This window comes from Schistocerca gregaria, chromosome 2 (genome assembly GCF_023897955.1).
Source record: "Schistocerca gregaria isolate iqSchGreg1 chromosome 2, iqSchGreg1.2, whole genome shotgun sequence".
NCBI lineage: Eukaryota > Metazoa > Arthropoda > Insecta > Orthoptera > Acrididae > Schistocerca > Schistocerca gregaria.
Window position 1 is genome coordinate 264255680 of NC_064921.1, and position 23897 is coordinate 264279576.

Consider the following 23897-nt stretch of genomic DNA (forward strand, 5'->3'; position numbering starts at 1 on the left):
CTAACAAATAAAATCACATTGAATTCTCTTGCAGAAAATACTTGGTTATTTGATCCACAGGGTTATTAAGTAACAGTGCCGTGTAGAAAAATGTATAACTGGCAGGCTCCTGTCTTCGAGACAGTGGTTGTCATTACTTATGTATTTCCTGTGCGTGATTATGACTTCCTTCTAAAGTATAAAAACTATTGTGATTTAGACCATAATTCTGTAGGAAAATGGCTAGTTCGTTTAATCTACCAGAAAGATGTGAATTTATTTTACCAGCTCAGCTGATCCTCTACTGCTCGTTGCCTGTTCTCAGGTGTCATGTAGTTTATCCTTGTGTTTTTTTGAATCTTCCTCATGCCATTTCAACATTTGTTTTTACAAGTAAGTCCAGGTGCTTGCCAGGGTGATTTATTATAAAAGGAAGAGAAGCCAATTCCATCCTATGACCTCATTAAAACTGGTAACTTCGGACTTTATCAAAACTCATTAACTTGTGGTTGTTGAGAGAAACTTCACAGTTACCAGTAAAAGTTCAGAGAAAAGTAATGTGATCCAACTTTGCATCAGATTTTGTCTCGGCAATACAGGCTTTGTAGGGGTGACTGGCTATGACTGGTTTGTAGGAGAAGGGTTAATATTTCAAAAATGATGGTGAAAGAAGGGACAAATGTGGACCTTCCACAGCTGACAAAATATTACCGTGCAAAATATACACATGCAATTATGTCCATAGACAACTTAATTACAGTTGAAGAGCACGGGGTGGGGGGGGGGGGGCGGACAATAGAGCCCAAAAACTGAAATTTTTCAGGAGAAGAGACACAACTTTCAAGAGCTAAACTTAATTACATTTGGACCTCTTCATTCAACAGTACTTTTAAACTTTAGTTGAATTCTTTCTTGTTTATCCCTGAAAGTATATTTTACCATCATAATTAGTTACATAAATAAATAATGACTGGACTGTGTTGGTGTTTCCTCTGAAGTTTGCAGTAAACAAATCAGATCTTCTTATAACACTATTTATGAAGTGCTTTTTTTTTCCCAACAAATATTTACGTTTATTAAGATTTTGACCTGTTATAATCAAAGTTCAGGAAATGAGTGTAATAAAATGACATTCCCCTTAAAAATTGCTTTCATCGATGTAGGTATCTTGTTCAGATGGTAATCCAAACTATAGTACTCTCAGGACTCCTTGTCTTCACACAATTTTATTGGATCTGCAAGTCCTTGGACTTGTATTTGGCAGGATAAAGGTGCATGGTAGAGCTGCTCAGGGTCCTGAAAATGTTGTAGAATGGTCTGCTTCTTCCGTTGATGCTTTGTCCATACGACAAAGAATAAATGTCTCTATTTTCAATGATTTTTAATTTTGCTTGAAGGAATCATAACTGCTTCACTGGCCTAACAGCATAAGAAAGCTTTTCCTGTCTGACTTAGAAGAAAGAAATTTACTCCAGCTTTCATGCTCTGTTCACATGAGAGAGCAATAAATGAATATCACTTTACTCTGCCCCTTGCCCCTACAATCCCTTCTCTCCAGCTGTCAGGAGTTTTAACCTTTGCACACTTGGGAATCTGTGCCATATTTTTATCTGGCTCCATGAAAGAATGGTCACAGACTGGATATGTAAAAGTCATCTCAGAATGCATTAATTCAACGGTCATGTAGTGCAGTAATGGAATAATGGATGTTTTCATTTTGCCACCCACACGAGTCAGTGAAGACATGAACCTTTCTGTTCAGGTAATTGTAGGAAAAATTACAGAGTATTGATGCAGCACCATGTGATCCCTTCTTCACCACAGGCTGGTCATAGATGTACATAATTGATGCCATGGTTTGCTTATGGATGTACATATTTGATGAGCTAGTTGATAAATATGGACATTGAAAATGCAGAAAGAAATCTATGTGAAGTTTACCTCACTAGAGGCTGTATTCATTGTAGGAGGTTTTTACCACAGTCTGTGGCAGTGGCCTCAGTAGATGTTTACATTGTTTTTGGCACTCTTTCCGTTCTGTAGAACGAGTCAGCTTTCTTGAGGTTCTGTATCTCAATTATTTTAGCTTTCTGCTCTCACCATCTACATGCTTCGGTTTAAGGGCAGCTGAAAGTGATGTTGAAGTTTGAGACAAAAATGTGTCTGAATGTTTTATAAAAAAATCTGAATGTCTGGATATTTTGTCAGAAAAATGTTAAGGAAGTTCTTCTGGAAGATACACTTTTTGGGAGAGTTTTAAGCTGTAATGTGGTAAATTCAAACTAAGGCACTAAAAAATTACATTACTGCTTCACAAGTCTGTTCGGCAGGCTTATGGTGCCAGTTAGTGTGCTTTCCTCATCCGTCAGCTGGTGACTTGCCAGTTTTTCTTAAAGATGATTTAATTGTGTGTAAGTGAAAAGTTTAATCCTAAAGAGTGACTGGAATGCTTTGAAACGAACTAATACCCTTGTCACCCTAACTTGCTAGCTGTTGGAGCTGTCATTTAACCTAGCATCTTCATTCTGCCTGGGTCTGTGATGTGCTACAAGATGCACTGATATAAAGCTTGATTAATAACTGTTTTGTGCATCAGTAACAGCATCACACCCAAGATCATTTTGTGTTAATAGGTAATGCCATTCATTATTAGAATAATACTTGGCATTCATATTGTCAACATGAGCTCCAGTCTCAAATGAAGAGGTGCGTAGCTTTTTTCCAACATTACTGAGGTGACTGTGTCTTTACATTTTTTTGTTGATTTATCATCACTAGCAGTTACATGTTTGTTACTTCCTTCACTTAAAGGAAGTTGAAATTCATCACCCAACATTATTGCAGCAAGAATTCAAGCTGCAATGAATGAAAAACTATTAACCAAGAAACACAATACACACATTGTGAATCAAATTAATCAGAAGCTGTAACCTCAAACATAATGACGGTAGACTCTGAATCGGAACACAGTGCGCACATGCGCCGATTGTACCTTAACGGACAGTGTTGTCTATTGCCATGATACAGATTGACTCTTGTCAAGTGATCCATTGTACATGAATTCTTTAATCATCTGTAACTTGGTCAATGTTGTGGCTTTCCCTTGTACTACACAGCAAGATGCAACAGTGGACTGAGAAGCAAGCAGCATACTAATATCTTATTTAAAATTTTTGGGACACACTTTTTTTTTCCCTGTACCCTCCAATTACCAAACACTTGGAAACATTCTTTTAATTCAGTTCTTTCAGCCTTAAAGACAGCTAATGTAATCCATGTCACTGTGAGATTCATGTCAAAACTGCTCTGAACTTTGGGAGAATACTTTAGAACTAGTAAACTTTATGCAGAGTCAAGTATTATATCTATATAAAAATTTGATGTCGAATTTGTGCATAAATTTGTTTAAAAAGACAGGTAAGCAGTGCAGGAATGCCATAGAATATAAACTGCAAAGATGAATAGCTTTTCCAGTAGACTAATGAAACTGTCTTCAGCCGTCATAGTTTATCGATAAATATTAAGGATTTCATAAAATAAACTGCACTGCTGTGTTGTTTTCGTGCCTAACATCTTAACACTGTTTTCAGGTTACCGTCCCATTAGCTGACTTTCAGTATTGCTTTCACTTCATATGTTTTTCACTTGGTATCTTACAGAAACTTTTGTGTTCCATATTTCTCCCCACCTTATCTGTACTTTTGCTGTTGATATATAAAAGCTTTTTTTCCTGACTGGGAGTAATGTGTATTTGTTTAATGTGTTACTGGTACATACACATACTAAAAATAATTTTTTGTTACACTTGGTTTCCAAACATAATTTGCAGTAATATTTGTGTTTGCTTTAGCACGATATACAACCCATTTATTTTGGGCATTGATGCACTTGGAGTCTTTTGGTTAAACTTGGACTCCTTTTGTTACAGAGTCCTGTGAATGTCAAGCTGTATATACTGGTGATCTGTGTTTCTTGCCAAATTTTGTTATTGAAGATGTCCAGTCATGCTTCAAGACACTGACGCAAATCTGTGAAGCTGCTTATGAATTGGAACAAGAACATCGAAATTATTTAAGATCTTTGGCTCGTGAAACTAAGTATGGGAGCAAGTAAGTTGATAACTGTTTTGCACTCGTTATTTGTGTACTGGTTGAACACTATACGTAGAAACTATTTGGAAGAAGTCCACCATTTCCCAGATAAAAAGATAAGAGGATAAAGAAAATATTAGAGATTGCAGTAATTCAAAAACCTAAAAATTCTGTGTTGAGTAGAATTTTCTCCAATTTTGTTGCCCCTGGAGAAGCACATATGTGGAATTCCTGAATTTAGTATTTATTTCCTATCTGATATTTCAAGCATTTTGTTTGCCATTTCAGATATACCCTTACATATCCACTTTATTCATTCAATACTTATTTTGATTTATATTTTTATGTTGATTATTTGAAATGTTGCTGCATGTGCACACCACAGTAAATTTTCGACTTTGTTTTTCTAGGCAAGCACCAATTGGCGATGACAACTACCTGTTACTTGCTGCTAGTTTTGGACGTATGGACAACAGTATCTTAAGAAAGACTTGCAGTATACCTAACTGACAATTACTTCTTTCATCTTCTGTGAAGTATGGGTATGTAACTTATTAGCAGGCGGCTGCTTTTCTATTGTAAATTCCTATTAAACCCAAAGTGCAAGGTGCTGGAGCAAAAGTGTTAATCCAATTATAATAAAATTGAAAGGGAAACACATGATTCAAAGAGGCAGGGCAGAAAAAAAAGATTGAAAAGTGTAGAAAGTCAAAATATCGCAAATGAATAATGCGGTTCTGATGCATAGTCTAAATAATCTCTACTTTTTATATACCTCTCTACTGTTAATCTCTTAGTCTGTGTAGTTGGTGGTGTCATAATTAATAAGTTAGAATAATATATTCATGTAAAGAATATTTTTAACCCATTCACTGCAGAGCTCTTTGCAGTAGCATGACAGCTGCATGCACAGCTGGGCGTCTCACAGCATTCGTGACTGTGCAAGACCTTTTTGGCATGTAGTGTGGCTTGCCTTTAGTGCCACATTGATATTGGTGTTACTGTTGAAAGAGCATTGTGACCACTGTGAGATGAGAAATGGTGCAGGGAAGAAATTTCACTCAGTGCTGCCAACACATTTGAACTTTGTATTTACCATTTGCTGGTTTGAAATTGATATATATAATTAACAAATTTTCATGAGAACACAGTTTTCAGAGACAGGTTGGGTACAAATTGTAAAGCTGTCTCATGCCTACTGAAGTACTGTGCAACAGTAGATTATATAAGTTTGAAGCAGCGACATGTATTCCAAATTCCATTGACAAGTTCCGAGTAGAACTACGTAAACAGTGTACAAGGAAAGCATGACAGGCAGTGCCATACTTTTGTTTTTATTTATATAAACAAAGGGTAATGATAAAAAAGAAGGTAACAGTACATTTCATAAAATCTTTCTGGTGCAATACATTTTGAAGCATAGAACAAAATACAGTCCAACATCACATCTTTTGCAACAATTCCCTTCACTTGTTTCTCTTACTGCAAACAACACATCTTCTCATGGGGTGCCTTCCTTTTCGAGATGATTCGGCAGTGTGCTTGGAATGTCTTCCTTGTAGTCACAAGTGGGTTTTCCTCTTCTCATCAGCAGCCTCCAGATTTTGTTGTTTTGTGATAATATGTTTATAATTATTCTTGAATGTGACTCGCATTTAACTTCAGCTTTGACAGACTTTTCCATGTGTGAGCTTTGTATGTAACCTGGGAATTTAGTAAAAGTCTAGAAAATGAAAACATAATTGGTTTTTCGAACACATTCAGTTGTACTTAGTATCATGTCACACTTTTCTACTGCTCGTATTGATTGATTATAATCCAACATGCATTTTGGTTTGAGTTCTTAGATATCTTTTTGATGGTTCCTTTTTGCTGTTGATGCTATTTCAGCTGTATGATGTAGTCAACAAGCATACATCTCTCCTGTCACACCATTTCATTACCAGTAGCATGCTCATCGACTTTACTTCCATTTCTCCTTTTTCGTTCAAGATTTAGCATGTTCTTTCTATACATGCGAACTGTATCTAATGCATTAATTCTTTTGTCATGCAAATACTGGACGTGTGTATCAGTTGTCAACAAAAAATGGGTGCCCTCTTTCCAGATGAGGTTCCAGAAGCATTGTCACTATATTGCCTGATTTTCCCAATTAATCTTTGCTAGTTTGTATTTCATTTGTTGCAGCAGTGAAAACTAAGAAATCCAGTTTCACAGTCACACAGAGCAAACATTTTTATTCCAGAAGACTTCTTTTTGACGGAATGTACTGTTTGAAAAAGAGGCACGCTTTGAACAGGAGAAGGCTTTCGTCAGCACATACATTTTGAAATGGTGTGAGAGTAAATCCAAACTCTTCTTTCACATACACTATTACAGAACATATTGTGAACAGTCTGTCATCCTAAGAAGAAATGTTACTGTCATAAAAATGAAGCATATGGACCGACAGCTAATACCTGACTTGAGACATTTTTTTGCAAAAAATTAAAGTATGAAGAAGAGCAGCTCATTACCAGTATTTTGACATGTTCAACTTGTCATTGTGTGACATAATCAGGGTTACCACCAGTAAACAGTACATTTCATCCACAAACACATCTCTCAAAGCATTTACACAACTGTTCCCATGAATAATAATGTTCTACACAGGGTATTTATGATACTTGTTAGTGTCGTGTAGTAGTATAAGTGAAACTGTATTAGACACAAATAGATTCGTCAAAAATTTCCAAGACTCTACATTTGTCTACAAGTGCAAGTCTTACACCCGAATCTAATGAGTCAGACTTATGTATCTCAAGACACATTTCCTTTCTCTACCATTGAAAATTGTCCAAAGACTTGCCTTTTCTTTTCACTGAAGGGGACTGCTCTGTACTGTCATCTTGTCCTTCGTCATAATCATAGTTTCTTTTATGGAAGGCGAACATATCAAACATGAAAAACAATTTTCTCAGCCCTGAGTTGCTAAGGGCCAAAATCCTCATTAGAAGATGAAATAAAATTAATTTCAGTCTCACTGCCACTGTTCATAAGCAACCTTTCTACTTCCACCTTCAACGGCCCACACCTGCACATTTTCTAAGTGTTTAGTACACATTTAAACTCTATAATATCACCAAAAGTTACAAAAGGCAAATAAGAATAGCACATTTTGACATCTGCGAGCCGTATTATGAAGTTATTAGTATGACTAACAAACGTTATGTGCTATAGTTAAACTTGTGTATGTATGTTGCAATAAAACATTGAAACACACACATCCAACATTCATGTTCATGCCACTGTCGACTGCTGCCGCATACACACATCGTCAGCAGAAAGAGCGTGCAAGTATGTTGCAGATATATGTGTCAGAAGCAGCTAAAGGGTTCAGATCCACACTTTTCAGAGCCCTGTTACCTTCTTCAGACTAAGTGAGGCTGCCCAGTAGTTAATGGATTGGACTGAAATTCCCATCTCACTGACCTGAGACAAGTTGTCCTTGGTTTCCTTAAATCTCTCCAAGTGAATGCTGGACAGTGTCATTACCTCTCCTAACCTATACACATATGAATTTGATGAGTTTTGTTGTCTGCTTCATCTCCAATTATTTCAACAATGGCATGTTTTAAATATGCCTTCTGTTCTTCCTTCCATCTCTTCTTTATTTCTTTTCTTCATTCCGTCTCTTTCATTGTTGTTAGCTTCCTAGTCAGCTTCCATGTGCTTTCGATTCCCCCACACTTCTCATTTTACTTTTATGTATGGAGCAACGTGTTTGCATATTTTCCTATTCAGCATCTTTGAGCAAATGTTGAAATTTTTCATCAACTTAAGATGGAAACAAATCTGTTTCAATTATCATTAGTAACATCCCTTCAATACACTGAAGTTATAATAAGATTCAGAAGACTCAGTCAAAAAGTGAAAAGTTCAGGTGGTGTGGTTGAGAGAAGTTTAGTGAAATAGGAAAAGTCATCTGGGATTCCAAGTTAAGGGAGACCTACTGGGAGAAGATGAGAGTGAGAAGTGGATTATTGATACAGGATATCATTTGAAATTTGTGCAGCCTGGCTGTGGCAGCTTATGTTATCTTAAAATATAAAGATGGTGTCCTATACCAGTGGTCTATTTTTTCCTCTCATTCTGTTTGATAAGTCTTCTTTAACTTAGTGTCCTGTGTGATTTTTACTATATCACTAAGACTTTGCAGACCCTTTTCCTCCTCTCCACTCTTAAGCCTGAAGAAGAGCACTAGCTGTGAAATCAGACAAATAGACATCTTTCTTTGTATTTTGTTCTGCTGTTGTCTGGCGAGTAGTTCTCTTTTTTCCCATCCAAGTCATAGATACCATTATTAGGAGTTATAAAAATACCTTACAAAAACTTTCTACAGCAAATTTCTTGCTCTGAATTTGATTAAGAATGTGATTGTTAGATGCAGTTCTCTTTCATTTCTTTTGGTTATTCTTTATGAAGCACGTAATTTTAGTGTAAATGGAGCAGCAGAAAGGAAACATTTCATAGATTTCACTGTTAAAAGGGGTATGGCAGTCTGGTAGAATGGGACATTAATATGTGTATGAAGTCTTCATTGGTTTTCATTTAGAAATATTTCTATCTTTCATCTCAGCTTCTGTGAATTTTTCGTGACACTGATGATCTGAAACTCTGTCTTTTTCTTTTAATCTTCTGTATTCAATTTTAAATTCAATTCCTTTAAATTAGATATTGCCCTCAATTTCTAATATGATATTAATTTTTTCCTTAATAATTTGCAGGAGACTGTTGCTCCAACTAGAGCTTATTTGGTGCTGTGAAGTTGATGTTTGAGAAGATTAAGTGGTAAAATTACAGAGCTGGCGCATCAGTGGTATTTTTTATTTTTTCAGTTCTTTAAAAATTAAGCATGTGAAATTACATGCTTAATATCAGAAAAGTGTAATTGTGAGGTTCTGAGAAGACAGAAATCACAGTGGCAGTGTTCAAAAAGGTAGAGTTGAGATTAATGTGTTTTTTTTTCATAGAATTTTTTATTGTACAATATGCATATGTTCTTGCATGCAAACATCCATATGCATAGGAGTGCACATGGCAAGTGCAATAAAACAGCCAACTAGATACTGACTAGAACATAAAATTTCTGCTAGAAATAAAAGTGCATTTGTGATAACACAAAATGGACACCATGTTACTGCTGTATATTTATAGTTGCAAAAACTGTAAGGTACAATAAGAAAAGGGCATTTGTAGGGACTGATAGATGATATGTTCTCATTATGCTGTTGGACATTTTTAAATGCAAAGTTTGGTGCTGTTATATGATAAGAAATCTCATTTGTAAGAATATTGTGTGATTGGGTAACTGGAAGCATTTAGTCATATTGACATTGTTCTGTATCAATCACTTACTTTTGTTTTAACTCTCATTCCATTGTGTAAGACTTGCACACCACACACAACAAAAGTGTTTTACTACTCACTAATTCATTGCTTTATGAAATGTGACTCATAAATTATTTTATAAATTGTATTGCATGCAAAGGTTTTCATTTCTGTAACAATAGGTGCTATTATAAATATATTCCCTGAGTTGTTGACAGCTAATATTATAATCCACAAATACTGATAATGTTTGAAGAACAGATCACAAATTATTCATTACATAACACAAAATTTTCACATGCCTCCTTCCATAGTACTTTCAAGTGCATTATTTATAGAGAACATTCACCTGAATATGGAGAGATCATGTCAGTATTTAAAAATTCCTAGCACTGTTCTCTCTTACACGTATGCATTCCAAAACAAACTTTAATTAGATGTGATTGACTGATTGTAGTTGGGCATCACACCCTCAATAAATTCCGAGGAGGATATGGTCATTTCCCAAAAGATTTCAGCTACACTGACATCAATGCTGTCTCTCAAATTTTATGGAGTTACTGCAAAACTGTCTCTACACTCACAAATAAGTTACTATTCTCTTCACACTAACCTCTATTGAACTGATAATGTTCTGAACTTCAGTGTGAGTTTTCCATTGAAGAGTTTATTCATGTAACACCACGTGTACACTCTTGGCACAGAGTAAATTTGTGCCCAACAAAGGGGGAACAGTCCAACTACAAGCCTTCTTTACTATTGAGTTTTACTGAATGGTAACAAAATCTGTCATTACCACTTTCGTCGTATGTTGATGATAATTTCCTGACTTCCATAGTGATTCATAGAAGGAATACTGTTCTGAACTTAAATATATTAGTTACTTACATTACCTCATTAGCTGCTACAGAGTCCTTGAAACAGTTCTCTGACTGGTCAAACACAGAGTGCAACAGTTTAGCTACAAGTAAACAAAAATTTATTTTTAATATTTAACACAAATTTGCCATCTGTTCTTCAGAGAACCCTTATCAGCTTGAATGGTACTGTGAAACAGTGCAGCCTCAGTAGAAGAAAGTAAACTATATGGTCTACAAGTCAACCACAATGTTATTGCTCCTGAGTGAGAGGGCATTTCAGTCAGCTCATGAATTTCCTTTTGCACTTGAAGTCCTCCAGAATATGCTCTGCTTTTCTAATGACCAGACGACTTGTTCTTGAAGCTATTCAGACTCCACATTGTATACAACAGTAAAAAAAAAAAAAGGTTGATAATGTGTTTACTACAACGTCACAGTATATTTCTGATAATGGCCACCACAGGAGGACAAGTACATAAATTACACAAATAAAAATTGTTATGTTTGAACTGATGAGATTCTAATGCTGATATCGTGTAATATTGTAAATCATAGCCATGGCTTGCTTCAGTGGACTTCATTAACTCCAAAATTAATAATTAATTTTTACACATCTCATACATTGTGGGACACAATGATTGTTTAACATTCATGTATCATATAAAATTGTGACATTACACTTTATCAAATATGTAATTATAAACAACCAAAGTATCAATTGAAGGACATTATATTTCCATTGTTCTGATTGTGAAAATTCAATAGGTAATTTCTCATACATGTGTCACAAGCTCTGATGCTGCACTGTATCTATCTTAATGTGCTCTCTCTTTTTAAACCATTGAGGTTCATGTACTGGCTTCCTCTTTAGATATTAAAAGTGTTTATTGTTTAAATTAATGTTTAATTGAGTGTTGTGTGTGTGTGTGTGTGTGTGTGTGTGTGTGTGTGTGTGTGTGTGTGTGTGTGTGTGTGTGCACGCAAGGGATAATCAGTGTTTTCCTAGCTACATTTATTAAGTTTATTTATTTCACTTTCATAAGTAGTGTCAGAAGTGTTGTATATTAGTTTGTACAGTATTTTCATTGACATGTTGTACTGTGGAGGAAGATTTATTTTCCTTACATCACAAGAGGAATTTTTTTGTCTCCAGAGAAACCGATTTCATATTTCTGTGTGCCAAAGTGGAACGTGTCATGTATTTTCTTATGCTGACTGAGCAATTGTTATCAGAAGCAAAGAATAACATTTGCTATTAGCAAGAAATGTTCGTTTTATGTTTGTCAAATTTTTAATGACTTTGTACCAATCTGAAGGCTGTGAAATTCAACTCACATTTCTGTGTACTGTTGTGTGTGAAATTATTTGTTCTTGTTTTGTATAGTGTGATTACCTATGTAGAATAGTAATTACTTTTTATTTTACAAGACCATTGTCTTAAGTACAAATGTTGAGCAGAAATGCAAATGTATTTACAAATGACTTATGTACATTACAAGAATGAAGTTTGATTACAAGTGTGTAAGGTAACAATGTAATGTATTGTAAGGTTTTCCCAGTGTTCTCTTTTGTAAAAAAGAAAAAAGCTAACCTGTAAATTTTTAGCTCTCATAATTTTATACTTTAATATAAAGAAAGATGTTATGTTTTGTGTTTTTATACATTATAAATATATATATATATATAAAATGGTTAATATTGACATAAATGAAAATGTTTTATTTTTTATCCCGAATTTATCACTAGAGTGTCTAGGAAGTAACTGCACGTGAAAGTATCTGTTTACGCAAACAAAGTTAGATTTGTTGAAGCTGAAGCTCTAATGAAGGATCAACTAAGATTAAGTCTTTCCGAATTTGATACGAAGCCTTTTCTCCGAGCAGATCTTGAAAATCTGTTGCATGTAATGCCCCTTGTCAAAATGTAGAAATTTATACGTTCTTTGTGTAAAGCCTTCCTTGAGCTGTTAGTGTTGTTGTTGTGGTATTCAGTCCAAAGACTTTTGATGCTGCTCTCCATGCTACTCTATTCTGTGCAACTGCTTCATCTTCACTGCAACCTACATCATTCTGAATCAGCTTACTGTATTCATCTCTTGGTCTCACTCTGTGATTTTACCCCCCACACTTCCCTCAAATACTAAATTGGTGATTGCTTGATTTCTTTTATGTGCTACAACTTTCTTTTCTCCCAAATTGTGTTCAACACCTCATTAGTTATGTTATCTACTCATCGAATCTACAACATTCTTCTGTAGCACCACGTTTCAGAAGCTTCTATTCTCTTCTTGTCTAAAGTGTTTATCATCGGAGTTTCACTTCTGTACATGCCACAGTCCAGACAAATACCTTCAGGAAAGAATTCCTAACACATAGTCTATATTTGACGTTAACAAATCTCTCTTCTTAGGAAATGCTTTTCTTGACACTGCCAGTCTACATTTTATATCGTTTCTACTTCGAATGTAATCAGTTATTTTGCTGCCCATACAGCAAAACTCATCTGCGACTTTTAGTGTCTCGTTTCCTAATAGTTTCCTCACTATCACCTGATTTAGTTCAACTACACTCCATTATCCTTGGTTTGCTTTTGTTGATGTTCATCTTACATAAGATCTTAGTTAAAATATAATTTCATCTCTTGCAAGTGCTATTGCTGGCCAGGGGAGGGACACAAATTAAAAGACAAATCAGGCCCTATTTCCCCTGTGAGCTCCCTCCTACCTTTTCATTACTTTCTGTTTTTACAATATCAACGAAAAAATTAATTTTATGGCGACTGACCGAATTGTTTCCTTATTGTTTAAACACACATTTTATTTTGTTCATACGAAATTTTAGTCACACATTTAATAAATTGTATGTTGGTTGTAACAATCTCATAACTAAATTGGCAACGGCCTTGCCACAGTGGATACACTGGTTCCCGTGAGATCACCGAAGTTAAGTGCTGTCGGGCATGGTCGGCATTTGGATGGGTGACCATCCAGGCTGCCATGTGCTGTTGCCATTTTCAGGGTGCACTCAGCCTCGTGATGCCAATTGAGGAGCTTCTCAACCGAATAGTAGCGGCTTCAGCTATGAATACTATCTTATGACCGGGAGAGCGGTGTGCTGACCCAACACCCCTCCTATCCGCATCCTCCACCGAGAATGACACGGTGGTCGGACAGTACCGGTAGGCCACTCATGGCCTGAAGACCGAGTGCATAACTAAATTGGTTCTGAGAACTTAGTGAGGGTGAAGAAAGATCAGGAGATACGAAAGTGCATAACTAAAATGTAATATAAAAGTAAATGATCATATCGGTCATGGATGAAGCCATGATTTATTGGACAGACTATCAAATAAATCAGAAATTTTGAGCTTTTAAACTTTGGTACTTTATATTGTGTAAAAATGTTGACAGGAACTTCAAAATAATGTTGCGTGATCGATTTAGGATCACACTTTCGATATCTATCATTTGGAGCCTGCAGCTTCGATATGCAAACAATTTAGGAAATTACCCGAATTTCAGTCTAGAAGCAATCACAAAATAACTAGCGTAGTGAAACCAAGTGGCTTCCATGAACCATGACATGAAAATAGCAACAACAAATAAAGACTTCTTCGTGTTCTTAGCGGGAACAAATGAAACGAAAGACCTAGTGTTCTCACACAAAAGAAGGCTACATGACTTGTCAATCTGGTTGTGTGTAAACAAACAAGTGCGAAGATTGTAAATATATGTGCGAGCTTCAAAAATGTTACATTTTGTGACCATAAGCTGCGTAGGAAGATTCCACATATCCCGTGGCTTACATCTCAACAGACTAGTATGGGGAGGACTTAATTATAACAAGGATCCAAGATTTAGTGAACAACAAATTGAATGTGCAGTGTTGTGCTACAGAAGCCATCCCTCTCAAGGACAAAAATAATGAATGCTTGGGAGAATCAACCACGAACTCCCAGGTCAGTAAAACAATACATCAGCTGGACAAGAGTGATGTTTTTTTAGGACAAAAAACCAAACACCAGATGCAAGTGTATGTGTTTCATATGTGCCTCAAACAGGCTTCAGTCCACATGAGAATGGTTTATCACTTTTGCATTATAATGTTCAGGGTTTAGGAGACAGAATAGATGCTTCTGAATCATTTATTACAATACTATCTTCACATGTACTAATAGTTACAGAACACCAGAAAAAAGTGAACAACGTTCAATATTGCAAATTAGATGGCTACAACCTAGCTATATTCTACTGCAGAATACACTATAAAGGTGGTGGTGTTACCATCTGCTCAAAAAAAAAAATGTAAGTTGATAACCACCACGGAAAAAGTGCCATGGGGAGCTATTTCTGTGTTCCAAAAATTTTGAAATTGCATTACTTTGCACTGTTCCTTTCTACGTCATAAGTGTATATAGATCCCCCTGTGGAAATTTTGATGCTTTTCTGAGATCACTTGATGGAGTTTTATGTATAGGGTGTCCCTCTCAAAACTACATGATTTCAAAGATCCAGGGGGGGAAAAATCACAGTAGATACGAAAATGAAAAACGCACCACATTGTAGAGCATCTCAAAGAATTTATTTATTTATCATCAATACACCTCTCCATGTGAACCATTTGTAGTATGAAGAATATCAAGTCTATATTCAATTTCTTGCCAAGTTCTTTGTAACATTTCCCCTGTTATTGTTGCAATCACATTAGTGATATGATGTGGCAACTTAGGAATATCGTCCACTTTGCTCGCATGCACGCCGTCTTTCACGAATTCTCACATGAAGAAATCAAGCGACGTAATGTCAGACAAACGTGGTGGCCAGGCAATGGGTCCTCCACATTCCAACCAACGATGGGAAATTTCCTATCCAGGAACTTGCGAACAGCCGTTGACCATTGTGGCGTATCTCCATCTTGTTGAAAAATTATGTTTGGCTGCAAGTCTTGTATCTGAGGGTACACAAACTGCTCCATCATGTCCAGATACACTGACCCATTCACTGTCTGTTCTGCAAAAAAGAACGGTCCAACAATCCTGTCATGCATTAGTCCGCACCAGACATTTACTTTAGGGTTATCATGAACATATCCAATGACAACGTGCGGATTTTGCGATCCCCAGATCCAAACATTATGCCTATTAACCATTCCTGATAGATGAAAGGTTGCCTCATCTGAGAATAAACATCTTTCCAGGAACCTGGCATCCCTATCAATATGGTGCAGAATATCCACAGCCAATTGTTGCCAGCGTGGTTTGTCATTCGGCGTCTGATATTGGAGAATTTGCGCTTTGTAAGCAGACACATGAAGACACTGGTGAACTACACCATGCAGTGTTGATCGAGGTAAATCAAGTTCCCTAGATGCTTGACAAATTAACTTCTGTGGGCTTCTGAGAAATGTTTGTGAGATGTTTACTGTCCCTTCTGAAACTCCGTAACGTGCACCTCCAGAATGTTTCTGAACACTTCATGTTGCCAGAAACTTCCTATACCACTCCTTAATTGTTTCCACATCAGGTTTATCACATTCATACACAAGAAGACAATTTCTTTGTACAGTAATTGGCGATTTTGTTTCTGCAAACCACACCACACTACGCTACGCTCTGGCGATGATATTTGGCACTTCTGATGCGGGAATATAAATTCTTTGAGATGATCTACAATGTGGTGCATTTTTCATTGTCGTATCTACTGTGGGTTTTCTCTCCTGGGTCCTTGAAATCAGGGAGGTTTTAGTGGGACACACTGTAAATTAATGCCAGGTTGTAGAAGTATGGGGCTAAAGATCTTCTTGGACTTTTACCCACTAGAATAGCTAACACACACAGTAGTTCAAGTGATCATGTTATCACAAATTATGACCACATCATCTCAACAGACATCATAAATGATCACCTCTCAGATCATTTAGGCCAAACACTAGTGCTAAAATGAAATAAAAAATTCAAACAAAAAAAATGTACAATCACAGACGAATACTATCTGAAAAAAACATTGCTACATTACGACGTACTTTAAGCCAAGAACCATGGGAATCAGTTACAATTACCATTAGGGTCAACAATAAATGGAACATGTTCACAGAAATTCTGACAGCACTTAAATGGAGCCATGGAATTTAAAAAACTGAGTATCCAGGAAAATCAACCTTCGTAACCTGTGCCATTAGATTTTAAAACAAAAGATCTGAAAGAAAAAATGGAAAACGTATAGTTTACACAGACTGGTTAACTCAGAGTCAAATAAAGAAATCTACAAGCAGTACAAATATAAGTCCGCTAAGAAGTCAGAAGAATAAAATCAGAAAGAATCAGCCAACTGATACGAGGTTCAGATAATGCTGGTCAATTGTAAATAAAATCAGAAACAATGAAACAGAAACTAAAGGCAATAAAGTACAATTAACTGTGAATAATGAACATATCTCTGATCCTCTTCCGGTAAGCAATATTTTTAATAATTGCTTCATAGATACTGTCGAAAATTATGTCTTTAAGAAACAGGATATACAGCACACATTTGAGACCAGTAACAGTTGTAAAATAAAATCAGAAACAATGAAACAGAAACTAAAGTCAATAAAGTACAATTAACTGTGAATAATGAAGATATCTCTGATCCCCTTCCAGTAAGCAATATTTTTAATAATTGCTTCATAGATACTGTCGAAAATTATGTCTTTAAGAAACACGATATACAGCACACATTTGAGACCAGTAACAATCAGAACTGCAGTATACTATCCACAGTGAACGCATATGACATTCAGCAGCTTATTGATAGCCCCAGAAACAAAATATCAGTAGTATTAAATGAAATGTCTCCACATCTATTGAAGAAATGCAAACATGAACTAATGAAATCACTAGTACATCTAATAAACTGTGTTCTCGAATAAAGTGTGTCCCCTGAAAAGTTGACAGTAGCTGTAGTTAAACCAATACACAAAAAGGGGGAAATACAGCATGTGCAGAACTATGGACCCATTGCCCTAATCTCAACTTTCAGAAAACTGACAGAGAAAATATTTAAAAAATCTTGGAACATTACAGCAATGTTGACACATTAAGTGATTTCCAGCATGGTTTCAGAAGAGATCAAAGTACCATGTCAGCAGCAGTACAGACTGTCCATCATGTACTCAAAAAAATAAATGAAAAATCCCAAGCAGCAGGAGTATTACTGAACCTCTCAAGGGCTTTTGATACAGTACATCATTACATGCTCTTATCAATAATTGCAAAGAGTGGTGTCACTGGAGAACTCATGCAATTGCTAGAAATATATTTAAAGGGTAGACAGCAGTGCACAGAGACTATACGCATTAATAGAGAAATACTGGAGAGGAGAATGTCAAGTATAAGAAAGATAAATTTTAGTGTTCCTCAGGGCTTCATTTTAGGTCCAGTCCTATTCATATGTTATGTAAATAATTTCCCAATTTCTCTTGACAATAAGCAATTGATCACTACATATGCAGATGATACATCTGGTACCTGCTATGCTGACAGTGAGCCCAGTCTAGTTGAAGAGAGAAAACTTTAAGAAAAAGGCAAGAGCTCTCTTTCAAAGAGACAACTTAAAAGTAAACATACAAAAAAACTAAATTATTCATTTTAAACAAAGTGGTCCAAACAGACAAAATACTATTACTGATGAAATTCTACCAAAAGTTATAGTATTTTTGTAATTGTTTAAGTTTGACAGTAATTTTGCATTTTTGTCTTTTCTAGTTTTTTAATGTTAATGGCGACTCACTATAATTGAAACTGATTAACTGGACGATACCTATGCAGCAGACTTTTTAATCAAGGCAGTCACAGCCTGCATTTATCATTCTGAAGATAAGACCAATTGACTGTTGGTCCTTTATTTATAGGCATGACTAGTTTCACAGCATTTTAGCTGCATCATCAGGTGCAATAAAATCAAGTCATGTCCTAATCGAGAAAAGCAAACAGAGTAACCCAGCATTCATAGTCATCAATTTTTCACTAAGCAGTACACGCCAAATATGGAATAGCATAAAATAACATAGAATGCTGCTGTGATACGATAAGTAACAGTATCTGATGAGCTAATGGGATCTCATATACCAAACAACTGATCATAAATCAACAATAAATGAGCATATATGGGATTTTGTAAAATTCAGCAGCTCCCAATCCCTCATTAACCACCGCAGTCATGCACATCGAATTGTTCTAACAGGCAGCTTGTCAAATTGATAACTCTTTTTGGATGGAGAGACATGGCTACGAAAATAAATTTAGTTGCAGAAATGGTTGTTTGAAAAGTGTAATTCGGAATGTTTGCAAATATTTTCGCACTTCACTATTGCAAGGTGAAAATTGTTTTGAGATTTGTTTTACCAAATGTGTTCCAGTATGCAACTGCGGAGTAAAAACATGAAAAATATTCAACTCTTGGCATATTCTATGCTGTGCATGTTTGAGAGTAAATGTAAAGTGAAGCAAATTGAGTTCAGGCTATTTGTGAGATGTACGGTATGGGCCTTCTGGTTATACACTCCTGGAAATTGAAATAAGAACACCGTGAATTCATTGTCCCAGGAAGGGGAAACTTTATTGACACATTCCTGGGGTCAGATACATCACATGATCACACTGACAGAACCACAGGCACATAGACACAGGCAACAGAGCATGCACAATGTCGGCACTAGTACAGTGTATATCCACCTTTCGCAGCAATGCAGGCTGCTAATCTCCCATGGAGACGATCGTAGAGATGCTGGATGTAGTCCTGTGGAACGGCTTGCCATGCCATTTCCACCTGGCGCCTCAGTTGGACCAGCGTTCGTGTTGGACGTGCAGACCGCGTGAGACGACGCTTCATCCAGTCCCAAACATGCTCAATGGGGGACAGATCCGGAGATCTTGCTCGCCAGGGTAGTTGACTTACACCTTCTAGAGCACGTTGGGTAGCACGGGATACATGCGGACGTGCATTGTCCTGTTGGAACAGCAAGTTCTCTTGCCGGTCTAGGAATGGTAGAACGATGGGTTCGATGACGGTTTCGATGTACCGTGCACTATTCAGTTTCCCCTCGACCATCACCAGAGGTGTACGGCCAGTGTAGGAGATCGCTCCCCACACCATGATGCCGGGTGTTGGCCCTGTGTGCCTCGGTCGTATGCAGTCCTGATTGTGGCGCTCACCTGCACGGCGCCAAACACGCATACGACCATCATTGGCACCAAGGCAGAAGCGACTCTCATCGCTGAAGACGACACGTCTCCATTCGTCCCTCCATTCACGCCTGTCGCGACACCACTGGAGGCGGGCTGCACGATGTTGGGGCGTGAGCGGAAAACGGCCTAACGGTGTGCGGGACCGTAGCCCAGCTTCATGGAGACGGTTGCGAATGGTCCTCGCCGATACCCCAGGAGCAACAGTGTCCCTAATTTGCTGGGAAGTGGCGGTGCGGTCCCCTACGGCACTGCGTAGGATCCTACGGTCTTGGCGTACATCCGTGCGTCGCTGCGGTCCGGTCCCAGGTCGACGGGCACGTGCACCTTCCGCCGATCACTGGCGACAACATCGATGTACTGTGGAGACCTCACGCCCCACGTGTTGAGCAATTCGGCGGTATGTCCACCCGGCCTCCCGCATGCCGACTATACGCCCTCGCACAAAGTCCGTCAACTGCACATACGGTTCACGTCCACGCTGTCGCGGCATGCTACCAGTGTTAAAGACTGCGATGGAGCTCCGTCTGCCACGGCAAACTGGCTGACACTGACGGCGGCGGTGCACAAATGCTGCGCAGCTAGCGCCATTCGACGGCCAACACCGCGGTTCCTGGTGTGTCCGCTGTGCCGTGCATGTGATCATTGCTTGTACAGCCCTCTTGCAGTGTCCGGAGCAAGTATGGTGGGTCTGACACACCGGTGTCAATGTGTTCTTTTTTCCATTTCCAGGAGTGTAGTTTTCATCTAGAAGCAAACCAAAAAATTTGATGGTAGATAGCCACTCTGTTTGGTAGTTATTAAGACTAAGAACAAATATTTACTATGACTGTTTTCCTTAAAGAAATGAAGTTGTTTTTTGGAACATTTAGAGTCAGCAAATTTGTTGGAGTTAAACTGGCTCTGTATGTACCTCATACTTTGCTTGCAGTTCTTGACACCTCCTATCTATGTACCTTACTCCTACATTTCTATTACCAATATTTTCTTCGGAAGGATTTATGAACTTAGTGGTAGCAAGTAGTATTGACAGTGCATCATTCATGACTTTTAATGGAATTCCACCTGTGCCTTACATTTGCCATTTATTGCAACTGTTTCACAAGAGCTTCCACATCAGACAGATGAATCTAAACCACTTTTTCAATTAATTTTTAATGTTGGGGAGGATAGAATTTTTTTGATGACTATAATGTTTCTTTGCTTTGAGACAATGAGATTGTCAGGGGATGGGAGATCATATAATACGGTTCACTACAAACAGTGGCTAGTACTCGTACATCTGTGCTGAAATGGTACACTGCCTGACAAAAAAAGTGAAACACCCAGTTGGTGAGGAGGAAATGAAATGAAACTTCACAGCTTGAGAGGGATGTTGTTATTGATTGTTATTGTTGTTGTTTTTGTTGTTGTTGTCTTCAGTCCAGAGACTGATTTGATTTAGCTTGCCAAGCTACTCTATCCAGAGCAAGCCTCTTCACCTCCAAATAACTAGTGCAACTTACATCCTTCTGAATCCAAGAGGGTATATGTCATTTCGGTGATTACAGAATAAAATGAAATCTACAAACAACTAGGTAGCATGAGCACAACAGTCAGTATGTTGTTGCACGTCCTCTAGCCTAGGTACATACACCAATTCAGTTAGGAAGAGATTCATAAACTTTTTGTAGCCTCTCCTGAGGCGAGCTGGCCCACAACTGGTCATTGATATGCCAGATACTGGCTCTGGGAGAGAGTTCTTGATATCCTGGACAGTTGTACTGGGGCGGACTTGATGTCCAAGCTGGTTCCATAGATGTTCAGTTTGGAATGGATTTAGGGATCTTGTTGCCATTGGGAGTGTCTCAACATTACGCAGGCAGTTCATAGAGACACACAGCGGCGGATTTAAAAAATTTTGCGCCCATAGGCACACCAACTGCTCTTACTGAAAACTGTGAAGGAAACCAACAGTTTCTAGTAGCTTTCCTTCCTCCTCATTATTTTGGCGTACAAGTTGTCGAGTACCGGGAGAAATATGTCGACTCCAAATTTTTCTCTTCCAGTCAGAAAAACTTCTTCAGAGTCCGCTTCTTCGTCATCATGAAGTTTGCGTTTTCGTGATCCTTTGTATGTTCATTCATAGTCTATATCAGTCACAATCTCCATGGATTTACTGTCATAATAGTCGAACATGCCATAAGTGATTCATGTAATTCATGCACTTTTTTAGTATCAATATTTACACTTTGCAGTTTCACATTTACACTATTAAATCTCTGGTGTATGTCATTTCAAACTGTCATCATGAATAGTCTACTGAGTTCAGTCACAATCTCCATGGATTTACTGTCATAATAGTCGAACATGCCATAAGTGATTCATGTAATTCATGCACTATTTTAGTATCAATATTTACACTTTGCAGTTTCACATTTACACTATTAAATCTCTGGTGTATGTCATTTCAAACTGTCATCATGAATAGTCTACTGAGTTGATTCAATAAAGCTGAAGACTCATTTCGGACAAGTGGTTTTTCAAACGTATTATTGGCAATATGTGTGAGGGCATTGATAACGTCCTCCCAGTTTTCATATAGACTTACACACGCTTCCTTTCTTGCTGACCAACGTGTTTTTGATAAACGTTTTATCGTTTTGCTTCCTGGTTTCATGAAAGAAAGAAGTTTATCCCAGAGAAAAAATTATAAAGGTTTTGCACTGCATTGAAAAATCAACATGCTTCCCGACAAAAGTTTACAGCACCAGCGCTTTCGGATTTTGTTCTTCAATGTGTGCCTGCAAACCAGTGTAGGCTCCTGACATATTGCCTGTGTTGTCATATGACTGGCCTCTACAGTCAGTAATATCAATTGAATTTGTAGACAGGGTTTTAGTATGGCCTCAACTAAGTTTCCGCACTTGTGTCCCAGGTTTGGTTAAAAATAGACAGAAACGTTCAACAGGTTCAACATTCTCGTTCACATATCTTAATATGAAAGATAATTGATCAATGTGTGAAATGTCTGCTGTAGAATCTACTTTTATAGAGAAATATTTGGCCTGTTTTATTTCACTTATGATGATTCTTTTATTTGTTCAGAAAGAAGTTCTATTATTTCATCGCAGATTGTTGAAGAAAGATAACTTGTATGTCCCGGCCCTGGATTTGCAAATCGTTCAATGTGCTCTGCGAGAAAAGAATCAAACTCGGCTATAAGTTCAAGAGACATGATAAATTGACCATTTTGTAATGAATGGAATCTTTCAACGTCTCTGTATCCACGACTTGTTAGGTTCTTCACTACTGCAAACACTCTTTTCAATACACTGCACCACAACATTTTTTCTGTCTCAACATATGACTCTATTGGTTATCTATTGTTCCAAGTGACTTTTTTCTTGTTAAGTAATAACTCAGAATTTTTGTGTTTGTGTGAATTCTCATTATGAGATAAAATATTTGAAATACACTCCTGGAAATGGAAAAAAGAACACATCGACACCGGTGTGTCAGACCCACCATACTTGCTCCGGACACTGCGAGAGGGCTGTACAAGCAATGATCACACGCACGGCACAGCGGACACACCAGGAACCGCGGTGTTGGCCGTCGAATGGCGCTAGCTTCGTAGCATTTGTGCACCGCCGCCGTCAGTGTCAGCCAGTTTGCCGTGGCATACGGAGCTCCATCGCAGTCTTTAACACTGGTAGCATGCCGCGACAGCGTGGACGTGTTCCGTATGTGTAGTTGACGGACTTTGAGCGAGGGCGTATAGTGGGCATGCGGGAGGCCGGGTGGACGTACCGCCGAATTGCTCAACACGTGGGGCGTGAGGTCTCCACAGTACATCGATGTTGTCGCCAGTGGTCGGCGGAAGGTCCACGTGCCCGTCGACCTGGGACCGGACCGCAGTGACGCACGGGTGCACGCCAAGACCGTAGGATCCTACGCAGTGCCGTAGGGGACCGCACCGCCACTTCCCAGCAAATTATGGACACTGTTGCTCCTGGGGTATCGGCGAGGACCATTCGCAACCGTCTCCATGAAGCTGGGCTACGGTCCCGCACACCGTTAGGCCGTCTTCCGCTCACGCCCCAACATCGTGCAGCCCGCCTCCAGTGGTGTCGCGACAGGCGTGAATGGAGGGACGAATGGAGACGTGTCGTCTTCAGCGATGAGAGTCGCTTCTGCCTTGGTGCCAATGATGGTCGTATGCGTGTTTGGCGCCGTGCAGGTGAGCGCCACAATCAGGACTGCATACGACCGAGGCACACAGGGCCAACACCCGGCATCATGGGGTGGGGAGCGATCTCCTACACTGGCTGTACACCTCTGGTGATCGTCGAGGGGATACTGAATAGTGCACGGTACATCCAAACCGTCATCGAAC

The 23897-nt window shown here is 38.2% G+C and overlaps 1 protein-coding gene and 1 pseudogene across 2 annotated transcripts in view; both read left to right on the forward strand.

Annotated features, from left to right (window-relative positions):
* The window catches only part of LOC126336839 (GTPase-activating protein), a 139272-nt gene extending 127264 nt beyond the window's left edge, over positions 1 to 12008 (forward strand). The window contains exons 19-21 of one of the 2 annotated variants that reach the window (XM_050000919.1): positions 3908 to 4088; positions 4481 to 4612; positions 8837 to 11964. In XM_050000919.1, coding sequence (XP_049856876.1) covers positions 3908 to 4088; positions 4481 to 4580 — 281 coding nt within the window. In that variant the 3' untranslated portion in view covers positions 4581 to 4612; positions 8837 to 11964. Of the gene's footprint in view, positions 1 to 3907; positions 4089 to 4480; positions 4613 to 8836 lie in introns of both variants that reach the window. The other variant, XM_050000920.1, reaches the window with a different exon arrangement.
* Positions 12009 to 13191: 1183 nt separating this feature from the next.
* On the forward strand, positions 13192 to 13309 carry LOC126337234 (5S ribosomal RNA; annotated as a pseudogene).
* Positions 13310 to 23897: the final 10588 nt, after the last annotated feature.